General features: G+C 37.8%; 1 protein-coding gene across 15 annotated transcripts in view; it reads right to left on the reverse strand.

Moving 5' to 3' along the window:
• Window positions 1-10,342: 10,342 nt before the first annotated feature.
• Window positions 10,343-16,823, reverse strand: part of LOC126184838 (battenin) — a 236,288-nt gene continuing 229,807 nt past the window's right edge. For 12 of the 15 annotated variants that reach the window (XM_049927443.1, XM_049927434.1, XM_049927432.1 and 9 more), the window contains 2 exons: window positions 13,355-13,495; window positions 10,345-11,540 (listed from right to left, as the gene is read on the reverse strand). In XM_049927443.1, the coding sequence (XP_049783400.1) occupies window positions 11,418-11,540; window positions 13,355-13,495 (264 nt within the window). In that variant the 3' untranslated portion in view covers window positions 10,345-11,417. Of the gene's footprint in view, window positions 11,541-13,354; window positions 13,496-16,823 lie in introns of all 15 variants that reach the window. The other 3 variants (XM_049927431.1, XM_049927430.1, XM_049927445.1) reach the window with 1 other exon arrangement.

The raw sequence follows: 16,823 nt of genomic DNA on the forward strand, positions 1-16,823 counted from the left end.
TTAAATGACATTATAGTGTTCGCAGAGACATTTGATGAACATATAAAAAGACTGAGGGCCGTTCTTAAGTGTCTCCAGCAAGGCGGACTGAAACTTAATCCAAGAAAGTGTCTCTTTGGAGTAAAAGAAATCAAAATACTTGGACACCTTGTGTCAAACGGTGTGTGGCCAGACCGAGAAAAGGTGGGATCCATAACTGAATTTCCTATTCCTAAAAGTATTAGAAGATGTGAGAAGCTTCCTCGGATTGTGTTCTTATTACCGTCGTTTTATCAAAGACTTTTGTATCACAGCCAAGCCACTCCAAGAGTTTTTAAAAGCTAATGCTAAATTTATCTGGGGTGGTGCTCAGTAAGATTCTTTCGATGTGCTGCGAAAAGCTCTGACGACTGACCCTGTACTTGGTCTGTATGATGAGACAGCACCTACAGAACTGCTCACAGATGCCAGTGGGTATGAGATCGCTGCTCTTCTGGTGCAAATTTCGGATGGAAAAGAGAAGGTTATAGCCGATGCTTCTAGGACACTTACAAAAGCCGAGGGAAATTACTCAGCTACAGAAAGAGAATGTCTTGCCTGTGATCTGGGATATGAGTAAATTTCGACAGTGTCTCTATGGAAGGCCATTCACAATTATTACAGACCATCATTCACTTTGTTGGCTGACAGGTCTTAAGGATCCAACAGGGCGACTCGCCAGCTCGGCACTACATCTTCAAGAATATGACATTACCATAGTGTACGAAAGTGGAAGAAACACAAAGATGCCGACTGTCTCTCAAAAAACCCTGTGCAAGACCATCAAAGACTTTGATGAAGATAGTGACTGTCTCGCTGCACTCCAGGATCTCGCTGCTGAGCAGAAGAAAGACGCCAAGATATCTCAAATTATGCTTGCCTTAAACCGATCAGAGGATGTGAAAGGACAATTTAAGGTAGATAATGGATTACTTTGTAAGAAAAACTTTGACCCGTTTGGAAAGAGGTGGCTGCCAGTGATTCCTAAACACACGCGCTTAGATGTTCTACAGAAATTCCATGACACACCTGAGCCCGGACATTTAGGATTTATTAAGACCTACGATAGAATTCGCAGGAGATTTTTCTGGCCAGATTTATTTAGGAGTGTCAGTCACTATGTGTCGCACTGTAGAGAGTGCCAGAGGAGAAAGGCAGTTCCTCAGAAACCACCTGGCCGATTCATACCAATTCCACCAGCCGAAACGCCTTTCCAGCGTGTTGGGATTGACCTCCTCGGGCGATTTCCAACGTCTGCTAGTGGCAATGAATGGATTATTGTTTGCACTGATGATCTGACACGCTATGCCATTGCAAAAGCCGTGAAAACAGCCGAATCATCCGAGGTAGCCAAATTCTTCGTGGAAGAAATTGTATTAAAACACGGTGCCCCAAGGTCGTTAATTATGGATCGATGGAAAGTTTTTCAATCGAATCTGGTGACAGAGATAAACTGTCGGAGCAACATTACTCATCACATGACGGGTGCCTACAATCCGCAAACTAACGGGCTTACTGAACGCCTTAATAAGACCTTGTCAATGTTGAGAAGAGCAACTCGGATGAGGTGCTACCTTTCGTGACGTTTGCCTACAACACCGCCAAGCAAGACACCACAGGGTTTACGCCATTTTTCCTGGTGCATGGGCGTGAGGCGACTACGACGATGGACACTGTGTTTCCGTTACATCCTGATGACGTCGACGACGACTATATTGGCCAGGTGTTAACCAGAGCTGAGGAAGCTCGGCAGTTACTTAGACTCTGCACGCTGCAGGCTCAAGAAAACGATCGCCGAAGGTATGACGCGAACCACCGACTGTTGTCTACCAGCCTGGTGACCTCATCTGGATCTTCACTCCTTTTCGCAAGGTTGGTCTCTCTGAGAAGCTCCTCAGGCGCTACTTTGGACCTTATAAGGTTGTAAGACAGCTGTCTGATGTTACTTTTGAAGTTGAAGATTTTGACCCCGACGCAAGACAATGAAAGGTCAGAGATATGGTCCACGTCCTGTGAATGAAGCTCTACAAGGATCCTGCCACCCAGGGTAAATTTGAAGCTCCAGCAACAGGCAACAAGCGGAAAGGTGATGAAGAGCGTAGCAACAAAACAAGTTCTAAGATCACCGCCAGGGCGAGCATCAGTCATCGGGAGTCGGAGTATGCAGGACTGATGACTCAATCCCGGACTAGGAGGATGTAACACCATGCTGTTCACTTAACGAGGGAGCAATGTCACAGAAGAAGCTGAGTAGCACCGTGGTGTAGAGGTTATAATACTAAAGTGTTGCATGGAGGGTATTGAGTTCAAAACTCACCTAGACTGTACAAGTTTCATTTCTATATTCGGTTGGAGTACATTCTAGAAGTATCCACAAATTTTAAGATTCATTGTACTAGAATGTTCTGTAGCTGTATATATACTGTATATGTTTTGGCCAGAGGCAGTTCGCTCTGCGCTCTTGTGTGTGCAAGTGCTGAAAAAGTGAAATTAGTGTTCATCATTCGTCTAATTACACCTTCTCCTACGTGACAATATTACACAATACACAACAGATACATTGGTACGATAGTTAAACAGTTAATTATCCATTTCAGCAACACTAGACTACACAGGACCAGGTCTGAATATTTTGAATGCAATATACCTTACTGCTTAGAAGTACACACAGTTGATCTAATGAAAGAATTGATGTGTCAAACTGAAGGTATAATATTGAAACTAGCTTTGCTAATCATTTGAGTAGCAATTTCCTGCATCATAAAGAATTTTTGTCATGATTACTAGTTATAGAAATGAAACTGACTGTTCCCATAACTATGATCTTACATGTATATATGCAAAATATACAGATGTTATAAACCTGAACATTGGTTTGCACACCACACTGCTTTGTTATGCAAAGTCTTAATGGAGATGAGATCTCTTGCCCTCCTCTGACTGTGGACCTTTCTTATCCAGCCAGTTATAGTGGATCTAAAGTTCAAAGTGGATCTCAAGCTAGGATGCGGCTAGGCATCTTATGCATTAACAAATCATTGCCAAAGGTGAGAGGTAAGATAAACATCATAAAAAATCCTTGAAGTAATTGGGAATTTGGCACTTGCCCACTGAGCCACACTACGTATGTCCTACTAACTGATTACTATTGACACAATCATGATTAACACTGAACCAGCTGTAATTGCTCTCATCTCATTAATTGTTTCTAAACACTATTTTGAAGTTTACCATGTTTATATTTACCCAATATTTTGAGTAAAGGTCGACATCTTTGTTCACCATCATCTGAAATTGTACTAAATGCTTTCTCTGCAAAATTACTTTGAGCTATTAGTTCAGGAGACAACAAAGAATAATTAATTATGTTAAAATATTAGACCTCTTAGCGACAAATAACTGTGATCAAGTAGTGTGTGTCATGACAGACAATTGAATTATTGGCCACGAGGTCACGGTAGAAATACTGAATATCGTAAAATTCTAAACCACCAAACCTAAATGCAAAATAAATCTGTTTGAAAATTCACTTGATGTCTTCATAAGAGACTATCTCCATTCCTTCCATACTGACTTCATAAACTACATTAAACAGAGAATTTCACAGCTACGAAACAAGGAATAGGAATGATTTCCACACAGAAATTCATAAAACAGCTATGTATCACAAAAGTGTACTATACCAACCCAAAATCCTCTACAGTGCTCTCCCCAAAGAACTAAAAATAATACCAAAACTGCACATATTTAAAAGAGAATTAAAAAACATGTTATTGAGGAATAGTTTTTACAGTACTGAAGAGTTTATGAATCATTAACAATAAAAGCACAGTTAATATTTCCCTGACATAATAAATATGTGTAATTGCTCACATTTAAATACTTGCTGTTTCTATGAAAGTGTGAAACAGTGTTAATGCAAGAATGGAAATAATCTTTGTTGTGAGAATCACTAGCTTTTCTTGTTTTTTTTTTACGTTGTTATCCTACTTGTATATTTTTATGTTAATGTTCTTATAGTTCTATTAAAATTGTATGTCTAAGTGACAAGTAAATTCAATTATAAATTTTCATGTATGCGTATTTTAAATTGTAATGTTTATTGACAAGTCCTATGTCATTTTGATGATGTACCACAAGGACGCTAATAAATTGAATTGAATTGGCCAAATGTGTCTTAAATTCAAAGAAATGGTCTTGAAAGCAAATGAGAGTGATGATGAAGATGATGTTTGGTTTGTGGGGCACTCAACTGTGCAGTCAGCAGTCCCCGTATAAAGTCCCAATTTTTACGCAGTCCAGTTTTTACACAGTCAAATCTAACCACTGTCACGAATGATGATGATGAGGTTGAAATGATGAGGACAACACAAACACCCAGTCCCCGGGCAGAGAAAATCCCCAACCTGGCTGGATATCGATCCAGAGCAGCAATGCTAGCCACTAGACCACAAGCTGTGGACACAACTGAGAGTATTTACCAACTAAAGTAATCAGAACATCTAAGTCATGTGGCACCCTGTAGCTTTCAGAAATTGAAAATGCCCTAAAACAGTACAGTGAAATAGACTACCATAAAAAAGTAGTTTACTTGAAACACATAATTATTAATATGACATATCTGCAAATTAGTACAGGGTGACAGTTCAGGATACTTGTCACATAAGCTATGGAAGGAAAGATGCCAGATTTAAAAGAATTCCAAATCCACAAGATTGTAGATGTTTTATGTAGGCTTGAAACTTACGATGAACTTCAATGTGAGATCCTTTTAACAGTCTTCACAATGAAACTCTGCCTAAAAATCTGGCAGAAAATCCACAGCAATACTGGTTGCATGAAAAATATACCAGTACCAAGACACAATCAGTACTTTCACTATGCATTAGCAATGGTGATGTTACTGATGGAGTGTCTCTAAGGTGGAGTTACCACACAAATTTTTCCAAAATTCCTTCACCAATGCAGATGGCATAAGTATTCCAGAATTTGAATCAAGGACACCTGCCAGCATAAGTAATTTAGAAGTAGATACTCTTGAGGTAACAAAGCAACTTAATAAAGGAAAATCTTCTAGTCCAGATTATACCACTTAGGTTCCTTTTGGATTACACTGATCAAATGGTTCCTCTCTCAGCAACCACATACAACTGGTAACTCGACAAAAGATCTGTACCTTAACAATGGAAATTTGCAAAGGTCACACAAAGACACAAGAAGGGAAATAGGAGTAATCCACTGCATTATAGACCCATATAACTGATAATGATTTGCACTACAATTCTGGAAACTATACTGTGTCCGAACATTATGAAATACTTATTAAAATACATTCTATACACCATGAGAAGCACTAGAAATGTTTTATTTGCTAAAACCAGTTTTCACAGTCTTATACATTTTGTATATTCTACCTCCACATGTCAATAAGATTGTGAAAACTGGTTTAGGCAAATAAAACTTTTCTAGTGCAGTTTGTGGTGTGTCGAAGATGTCCTTTAATAAATATCTGAAAGCTGTGGAGGACTAAGCATTCAAGATTATGAAATATCTCAAAGAAAACAATCTATTGACACATAACCAGTAAGGATTCAGAAAACACTGTTCTTATGAAACCCAATTGGCTATTCATTCACACAAAGTAATAAGTGCTATAGATAGGGGACCTCAAGTTGATTCCATATTGCTACAAACAGTGGTGCACGCAGTGTGGTGTAGTGGTTAGCATTACTGGATGGCACGTTGTTCAAACCCTGCCACAAGCAATTATTTTTATTTAGTATTTGACAGTTCTGGAAGGTTTTTGAAATATCTTATGTTTGTAATGTTTGAATATTCTTGAATATTTGATGTATGCCTGTGCATAAACACCACAATTTTGGAATATTCAAAGTTTGTATAAATAACTGCACCCTCCTACCAGGAGGTCAGCTCTGTTCTGGCTATAAGTTGATGTTCATAATGGAAACACTTTCATTGATAAGTGTTATATTTCATTGATAACTCTGCTTTCAGACTTGTACTTTATTTTGGTTCTGATGTGACAATATTTCTAACTTTCCAGAAATATTTTGACATCATTCCTTATAAACAGCTTATAGTTAAATTTTGTACCGATGGAGTATCATCTCAGTTGTGTGACTAGATTTGTGATTTCCTTTCAGAAATTTCACAGTTCATAGAAAGCGACGGCTAGTCATTGAATGAAACAGAAGCAATATCTGACCCTCTGCAGTTATCTAATCTATAGAAACAATTTAGGAGACACACTAAGTAGTCCTCTTAGATCATTTGCAGATGATGCTGTCATTTACCACCTAATAACATCATCTTATGATCAAAAAACGAATAGCAAATGTAAACGTAGGCTTCCACAGTCATTGTCACAGTCAATAAAATTCTTCTGTGTTTGTGACCACATTGTCAATATGTAAAACTGCCAACATTTCGGTCACTGTTGCAAGTAACCGAAATGTCAGTAGTTTTACATGTTGACAATGTGGTCAAAAACCCAGAAGAATTTTATTGAATAGCAAAACGATTTAGACAAGATATCTGTATGGTGCAAAAGCTGGCAACTGTCTCTAAACCAGTGGTAGTTAATTTGATCACTATGGCCTACCAGTAGGCAATCTAGCTTTCATGGTGGGCAATAGGGGTTCTAAAAATATGTTCATTAGGTTTTCATAAAATTATGACATACACATTTTAATAAGTAACTATTATTGTATGCTTTAACTTGCTGTAACTCTGATACATAAATTTCATAAAGTACAATTACTTCTCTATCACAATTACAGTGAATCCTGTGGGTGGTAAGAAAATTTTACTACTAACAGAAACACAAAAGTGGGTAGTAGGTAAAAAATGTTGAATACTCCTGCTCTAAACAACAAAAAGTGTGAGGGCCTTCATGTGAATATTAAAAAAAATCGTTTAAATGTTGGTTACACAATAAACTACACAACTTAAACTGGAACCATTACATAAAAATGTTGTGGGGAAGGCGAACCAAAGACTGTGTTTTATTGGCAGGACACTTAGAAGATTCAACAAATCTACTAAAGAGACTTCCTACATTATGCATGCCCATCCTCTTCTGGAGTACTGTTGCACAGTATGGGATCCTCACCAGATATGCACGCCCATCCTCTTCTGGAGTACTGTTGCACAGTATGGGGTCCTCACCAGATAGGATTGATAGAGGACATCAAAAACATTGAAGGAGAGACAGTTGACTTTATATTATCACAAAATTGGGAAGACAGTGTCATCAATATGATGCATCAGTTGGTGTGCCTATTATTAAAACAAAGGTTCTTTTGTTGTGGTTAGATTGTTCCATGTAACTTCAATCACCAACTTTCTTCTCAAAATATCAAAACATCTGTTGACTCAGACCTACATAAGGAAAAATGATCATTGTAATAAAATAAGAGAAATCAGAGTTCACACAGAAATATATAGGTGCTCATTTTTCCCTTTCGAGAGTGTAACAGTCAAGACATACGAGGGGGGACCCAAAAGAAACCAGATTGTTGCCATAAAAAATTTATTGATGAACCTTTTTACAAAATTACTTCAGTCACCTTCAAAATACTCTCCATTACATGCAATGCACTTGTCAAATCTCTTTTTCCCACTGTTGGAAGCATGCTTGGAACTCTTCAAGTTTGATATTGTTCAGTGCCCTTTGCGAAGCTGTTTTCACTGCCTCCACATCATCATAACGCTCCCCTTTTAGCATTTTTTTCATTCGTGGAAATAGGAAAAAGTCGCACAGGGCTAGGTCTGGCAAATACGGAGTGTGGGGAACGACAGACCACCTCTGAGATGCCAAATAGTGGGTCACTCGTAAGGCCGTGTGTGCTGGAGCGTTGTCGTGATGCAGAAACCAGTCACCTGATCGCCAAAGGTCCGGGCTTTTCCTTCTCACATCCTCTCGCAGACGCCTTGAAACATCCAAGTAAAAGTGCTGGTTATCAGTCTGGCCAGGGGGTACGAATTCCCAATGCACAATTCCACGAACATCAAAAAAGACAATGATCATAGTCTTCACATTTGACCTCACTTGCCTTGCTTTTTTTGGTCTGGGAGAGTTGGGAGTCCTCCACTGGCTTGACGCTTGCTTGGTTTCTGGGTCATACCCATAACACCAACTCTCATCCCCTGTAACGACTTTGTTCAAGAAGTTTGGATCACGTGCAGTCTCTGTTTTCAAGTCCTGACACACATTCATGCGGATGGTTTCTTGCTCCTGTATGAGACGGCGTGGAACAAATTTAGCAGCAACACGTCTCATGTGCAAATCCTCACTCAAAATCCGCTGGCATGAGCTCTAACTGATTCCTGTCTCTGCTGAAATTTGGTCGATCGTTTGGCGATGATTCTCGTTGATCTTTTGGCGGACCTTTTCAATGTTCTCCTCATTTCGCGATGTTGAAGGGCGTCCAGAACGAGCTTGGTCTTCAACACACATCTCACCACGTTTAAATCGCCCAAACCACTCGAAAACCTGTGTGCGGCTCATAGCGTCCTCCTGGAAAGCTTCCTGAAGCATTTTGTGTGTCTCCGTTGCAGTTTTTTTAAGCAGGAAACAAAATTTCACACACACTCTTCGTTCTTTTAAAGTTGCCATAACGACTTCACAGAGGTAACCCGCCAACAGTCAGAGAAACACAATACCACACTTGCACGTTCAGATCTACACTGACGCCATATGCACAGCTGTTTCATGAAGGTCTCTACTAACACCATCTAGCATGAGAACCCTGCACCACGTCTACAAGTGGCAGCACCCTCAGAGTCCGGTTTCTTTTAGGTCCCCCCTCGTAGTCTGGAAATGCTCCTATGAACTCCTCTGATAAGCACTTAATTATAGAGTAGTCTTGCAGATATAGACTATTGTTTAACAAGCCAGGCAGAAGATAATCTTACTTTTAGTATAAACTGCTTTAAGTGAATTTGAGACTATGAACAAGGTTGTTTGGCCTTCTAAAACAGTGTTTTGTGTTAGCTGAATATACAGTTACAAAAGAGATTTATTCATGAATGTTAAACACAAATGATATTGTTCTAGAAAGCTGAGATTGTTAACTCAACCATTTCTAAAGCAGTTTGATGAGAGTATCATTTATTCTTTTAACACTACCTTGATTAATCTTCATGTGTAACAACTTTAATTTACCTTTCACTGGACAGGTACAAGATAACCAACTTACAATTCAAGTGCATGAATGTGAATTACTTCTTCCCCATACCCCAGGTATCCCAAGGTACACTAAATGTCAAAAACATATTTTCTCCAACACTCATTTCCATCTTTTTGCCAATAACACCCACTTATTTGATCTAATTAGTCAATTTAATTTCAGTTTAAATAAAACTGATGAAGCATATAACAAATACATATAGCTAATAAACACTTACGGTAATGACTTGAATTTAATGCTTGCTTAAATAAGTTTAACATAAACCAGCAAGCTATGAAGAGTACTGCTACTTTTAAACATTTGTTGGATTGTCAACAACTCTACTGATCATGTTATTGTGCCTGGTGACAACTGGTTATCTTCAGTCAAAATGGTCAGAGCTCCCAATGTCTCCCATACTTAAAACTGCCATTGAGGGTAACATTGTAGTAGATTTACAACTTATAAAAAATGAAGTATAATGTGTCACATGTGTGCACATAATGTTTGGTATAATGTTGGATGTAGTCTTCTACCCCATTTTCTTTTTAAATCAGCCCACTTTTTACCATTGAGCAATGCACATCTTGTATGTAGGTCATTCATCTTGCTGCAAAGTGCACAATTACACATTCTGGAATCAGTTGACTCCATGCAGAGGTTATTTAGTAAAAGAGAAGCTCAGTGAAATCTGGCAGTGAGTAAAAGTGACACCTCAGTGTGGTTTGTGTGTTCTCCACCTGTAAGCCCACTGATGTCATTAGATAAATCAGGTGTATGACAGTAACTGTGCATGTTAACATGAACAATAAAGGACATGTAGCAATCATTCACAATAAATGACAGTTGCCGCTCACCTGTTTCTCTTTCTTGACCATACACTACCTATCCCAACCACCCAGACTCTGTCCCAGGTAAAGTCCCATACCGTCCCATGATTTCCAAGGCTTGATCAATGAGTGTTTCACTGTTGTATAACCCTTTTTACAGTTTTCTTTGGAAGAGAAAATGTCAACTAAAGCTATTGCAGCAAATAAATGACTCTTATGTGAAATATGTCTTCAATGAAATGATATGAAAAGACAACAAAATTGATAACAAATTACACTCTTTATTGGAGTAATCAAACTTTTACAGAAATCCAGTGGGCAACAAATCTGCCCTGTAATTATCAAACAAATAAAAATATATAAAGACAGTTAATTATAAGACAATGTTTTGCTTTGATATTTGGTAAATACATATGAAGTACATGAATTCACAGTATTGGCTGAGCAATAATTTTATGTTAAATATCCATAACTGGATAAGTACAAGGCCAAAATATACTCTTAAATAATGACCAAATATTACACATAAATATAAAAATGGCACCACACACACACACACACACACATACACACACACACATTATATATATTTTTTCATTCTCAATGTAGATCAATGCCAGTTTTCCCACACCTTCTGTGGCCCATACAATTTTATCAAAACTAATCCAACATGGTCATTTCAGTCACTTGTGTGACATTTTAGAGATCTCAGTCTTATAGAATGTGTAAAATGTCAGCCATAAAAGGTCTCTCACAGTTACAATTAACAATTCTATGTTAGAATTTTGTTTAAAGAGACTGTAACATAATACTCTAGGTTGATAAGAGAATGTGTATACATATTCTTCATTAAATGCAGTAACACTACAAAAGTGCTATCATACACATGCCAAGGAACTGAAATTCATGAATCATCTCCTGAATCATTCCTGAAGAGCACTTTCAGGTTCTGTTATAAAATTTTAAGTAGCTCATAGTCCAGTGTGTTTCTTTTGATTCAATGTCATTTTCATGTCAGTGATGGTAATCATTCAAACACTTCCTTATATATCATATTCAAACAGAAGAGATCTGCTGTGCTGTCCCAAATGTTATATCAATTATTTACAATGCCCCATTTTCATGTTGCATATAAGAGGATAGGAAAATCAAAACCTGAGAGTCTCTGTACACAGATCTGTCTGACTAAAAATATTTTTGTGAAATGCTGAGAAAGACAATAGCTAGCCAAGGTAATACCTAGATCATGCAAGATCACGTCACCCTCTAACAACTTGGCAAGAAAGAATGAGCTACAGGCCTTGTCCTTATAAGAAGGAATTACCAAACACACAATTTAAATTACACTGTAACTGCTGAACTCTTGGGTCACTGACACTCACAAAGGAAGGAGACATATAGCATTATGGACAGGAAGTGATATTGCGCCAGCCAGACCAATACCAAGTGAATCAGCCAGTGATGTAATGCTCAGTGAAAATTTCTCCTTTTCTGGGGGAACCTGAAATAAACAGATCAGGCTACTATGTTTAATCTTCCTCTCAAAGGCAAATGCATTATTAAATTAAAGGTTTAGTGCTACACAAGTAGTTTCCTCAGCAGTATAGGGAACAATAATCATTTAATTTTATTAAATATAGTTAGCCATTCGTATAATTATCAGCCATAAATATTCACCATGAGATTTTCTTATTGTAATAAACAGGAGTCAACAGATATGATAAGGAGTTTTTATTATCATTCCTTCAGTATCATATAGACAATAAAAATGAATTAAAGAAGAGATAATGCAAAAAGCTCAGGCAACTAAGTACTTTATAATCCAAAACCAATGTATCATCTGTTAGAAGAGATTTTTGGATTGCAGCTGGTTGTTGCAAAATTCACTCCACAATATTTCAAGTGGACGCCTGCCTGTCCTCTTCAGGTGAGTCATCAAAGACTGACAAAGATGTTCTCCAGTCCACCTTATATAGCATGCTAAGAGTATTGCCACACATGCATCAGTCATGGTGACACAAGGACCACACCACCCAGAACTGCAAAGATCAGGTGTCTTCGACATTGCCGCTAGCTACAGCCATCGGAGTATTCTGGCGTCTTTGTGTGGAGCAAATCTTGGAGATGACAGGATCCCACACATATCCAGCTGGTAGCCACTGTTATAGTTCATTAGATTTTCCACAATGCATTTTTGGTTGGATTTTTTTTATAATGAAGTCCCAAAAACATGTTACTGTGGCCAAGAATAATGCTTTGTCATACTTTATTGAATGTCCGTTGGAGATACAATATTCCACAATTCTAGACTCGCTGGGTTGCAGAAGGTGAGTGCAATGTTTATGTTCTGCGCAATGTTCTTTGACTGTGCATGTTGTTTGTCAAATGTAGGCCATACCACACTGGCAAGGTATTTTGCAAATTCCCATGTTCCACAATAACAGGTTATCCTTTTAGGTGAAAGTGATTTTCCACACACCATCTAAGATTTTGGACCTGCTGGGATCAGTGATTTATACTTGCTATTGCAGAACATGGGAATTTACAAAATTCCTTGCCAGTGTGGCATGGCCTATATATGACAAACAATATGAACAGTTGAAGAACATTGCACAGAACATAAACGTTGCACTCACCTTCCATAACACAGCAAGTGTGCAGTTGTGGATCATTACATTTCCAATGGACATTCAAAGGAGTATGACAAAATATTATTTTTGGCTGCAGTAACATCTTTTTGGAGCTCCATTATAAAATAAACAGTTGAAAAATGCATCGCGAGAAATCTAATGAACCATGACAGTGGCTACCAACTGGATAATGCATGGAATCCTGTCAACTCTGAAATTTGCTCCACACGATGTCATAATACTCTCATGACTGCAGCGAGTGGCAGTGCCAAAGACAGGTGATCTTTGCGGTTACCCCAGTGAGGGTGCCGTTGCCAGGCGGTGTGGTCCTTCGGTCACCATGGCTCTGACGCTTGCATGGCAATACTCTCAGCATGCTATACAAGATGGGCCAGAGAATGTCTTCATCAGTCTTTGATGGCTCGTCTGAAGATGACTGGCAGGTATCCACCTGAAGTATCATGGACTGAAGTTTACAATGACCAATAGCAATCCCAAAATCTTTTCAAACATTATTTCACTGGAAAATTTTAAATTTCACAGTGCATCATATGTAAAAGAGCATAGTAACAGAAACTGCAAAACAGGGCAGAGCAGCACAAAGCATCCAATTACTAGAATTTATCAGCACACCACTCTTATCTTTCATATAACATCCAGTAACACACAACCAAAAAATACTCACCTCAGTTGATATTCTGTGAAAGGTGTTCACATATGCTGCACCTCCAAGAAGTCCTTCCCATAACACAAAGGCAAATACTATCCACACAGATGGTACAAACCAATAAATTGCTTCCAGTGTAAATAAAACAACATTTATTAACTGTAATGTAAAAGGATGATATATCAGTATAAAAAATATTTACTTAATTAAATAAAAACATTTAAATAGTTTCAAATCATATCTGTTCAACTGAGTTGGATTTTCACGTGAAATAATTAGTTACTGAACTACATATTAAAAGTGACAGATGGGTATTGCTTGAATGCAGTCTCATCAAAAATTATAATGGTGTCAAATCTACAGACAATACACAATAATGTATTATGTGCAATTGGCTTGAAATTAGCTTCATTTTCGGATTTGTTATCTCAGCCACACACCAAAGTAGTGTCCCCTAGCCGTTTTTCCTCATTTTGCTCATCACATCATGCGAAGTCCTGCGTGAGGTCGGGCAAAGAGTGCTCTGCACTAAATGATCGCATTAGCCTTCATGGCACATATATATCTTTATGAAAGGTGTCTGTTCTTTCAGACATGTGAAAGAGCAGACACCATTTCTGTGATTGATCCCAGAGCCAGACACAGAATATGTTCAGAAAGGAGTAATTACAATCTCCGCCACATTAAGGCAATAAAAGAATTCACTGGCGATAAATGAAAATTTGTGTCTGGCTGCAGGATCAAACACAGAAATTGTGTCTCTTCTTTCACGTGTCGAAAAGAACAGACACCACTGGACATAGATATGTATGCATCATAAAGACTAACGTGATCAGTCAGTGCAGAGCACTCTTCACCCAACCTCATGCAGGGCTTTGCAGGATGTGTCAAGTAGAAAGAGGAAAAAGGGCTATGGGATACTATTTTGGTAGTGTGCAGCAAATGGGAATTTGGAATGAGGGGGACAAGCTTGCTTGGGTAGTCGGTGCAGATGTATCTAACTACTGTGCCAAGGCGATGCAGATGGTTAATGCAACTGTCTAGTAAGCAGGAATCCAGGTTCGACTCTCAGCCTTGGTACAAATTTTCATTTGTCACCAATGAATTCTCTCACTACTCAAATGCAGTGGACATTGGAACGTGTGTATCTAGGTAGTTAAGTAGGTGTACGTTTTCTTGACTTCTGAAAAGCTATTGACTCAGTACCATACCAATGCTTATTGACAAAGGTATGATCATATGAGGTTTCAAACAAAATTTGTGACAGGATTTATGATTTTTTTTAGTAGGGAGGACACAGCATGTTACCTCGAATAGAGAGTCACCAACATATGACAAAGTAATTGCAGTTGCATCCCAGGGAAGTGTGTTGGAATAGTTGCTGTTCATGTTGTACGTTAATGACTAAGCAGACAATATTAATAATAACCTCCAACTTGTTACAAATGAGCCAGCTATATATAATCAAGTATTATTTGAAAAATGTAAAAATGTACACAAATATTAATTCAGATGTTAATATGATTTAAAAGTGGGGTACAGACTGGCAACTTGCTTTTAATGATAAAAAATGTAAAACTGTATGATTACAAAATACAAAAACACAGTATTCTATGACTACAATATCAATGAGGCAGTATTGTAGTCTGTCAACTTATACAAAAACTTGGGTGCAAAAATTTGTAGGGATATGAAATTGAATAATCACATAGTTTCATATATTGCATCAGATACACTGAAACATAGAAGATTTTGTTAAACACACCACACCATAACCATGAAAATGACAACCAATATGGGTACATCTTATACACTGTTATATCTGGTATATTTCTATGCATCACAGAGACCAAATTCTATAATAAATTTCAGGGTACTGAAGGGAAATGCAGTTCAAAAATTTTTATTTCAACCAAGTGTCAGTAGATGAATGGTTGTTCTCTTATATATGCTGATGTGTGAGTCATGACACATCCAGTAAAAAAGTTAACAAGTACAATACAGTGTCACACATGATAAATCTAATAGGCTTCTTATAAGTAAGAGATCTGCAGTACATACTAATTTCCTTCATGTACACAGAATTAATGTTATGGACTCTTCTAAACAACAGAATGATTGTAATTTTCCTATGTTATCTGACTTTTTTTCTTATAATTTCCTTTGACACTGGCACAAAAGGCAGTGGTTTGTGATAATTTTTTGCAAATAAGTTGTATTTGATACAAACTGTTTGCACAGCCATTATCCTATGACTTTTTTTCTGAGTAAGATCCTAAATTATTAATATTAACAATAAATACTCATGAGGCAGGATACAAATGAGGACTTCACAAGCAACGTCAACACCCAATATTACTTAGAAAATTTAGTATTGAAATTCATAATTATTCATATAAAAGTAAATAAAGATATAGCAAAAGAGACAAAGATAAGGCTACAGCAACTTAAGATGATGTCAAGAAGCAAAAAGACAACTTTCCAGTAAGCTGCAAACATCAGCGCTGAAGAAATTTTAAGTTGACATCTCATACAAAAGATATGACTTTTATAAGAAAATGTCATCCAACTGAATCCACATGTCAGTAATTCTACTTTCCAGGCATGGCCACAAACATGAAGTTAGAGAGATTCCTTCATCCAGCAAATTGAAGAAATGGTTCCGGGGTTAAGTAGAAAAGTCACTAATAACTCCTTGTCAATAAAGAAATAGAACACAAAGACAAAAAAAATCTACGAATGAGAAATGAAAACTTATTGACTGAGTGATAGAGGGGGTTATAGGACTAAACGGTGATGTCATCAGTCCCAACTGAAAACCTAAGAAGTTAGAAGTGCAAGGGTACCTGTCAACAGTTCAGAAATATGGAAAAAACACACTGAAATAAGCAGCCCAGATGAGGTAACATTGAGAAGCTGCACAGGAAATGAAATAAGCAGGAAGAGGAAATTATGGCAATGCAGACATAAATCGACAGGGACACAGAAAAGGTAAAGATGAAACAAAGCAAACAATGGAGAAGCAAAAGCAATGGAAAGAAAAAAATAGGAGCAACAAAACTTGAAGGACATATGGGAAAGATTGCAAAAATAGCTCTGAAGAAATGAGAGAACAATTGCAGAAATGAAGGTGTAAATGTGTGGGGAGGTGAGGACAGCAACAGGTGCATACTGTACAACAGCTTCCAATACATGCACTTTTGTTATCTTCACTGTACAAGAGATCTTTGAGACTGCCATAACTGTAAAACTTATATATACTGTAAGTAAACTCAGGGCTGGTTAAAAAACGTTTTTCCACACAAGCAATATATCATTTGGCACTCCCCCCACCCAGCCTCAGACGTTAGTTGCCTTTCCTTGGGCTTTTAGTGATGTCATAAATAGGATGATGCCTCTCCATAGCTGAAAGGCACCAGCAGTGTTCATGCTTTTCATGTGGTGGATTACTGGTTACATCACCAGGTTAAACTGACATGCCCATTAT

The sequence above is a fragment of the Schistocerca cancellata genome, chromosome 4, assembly GCF_023864275.1.
Source record: "Schistocerca cancellata isolate TAMUIC-IGC-003103 chromosome 4, iqSchCanc2.1, whole genome shotgun sequence".
Taxonomy (NCBI): Eukaryota; Metazoa; Arthropoda; class Insecta; order Orthoptera; family Acrididae; genus Schistocerca; species Schistocerca cancellata.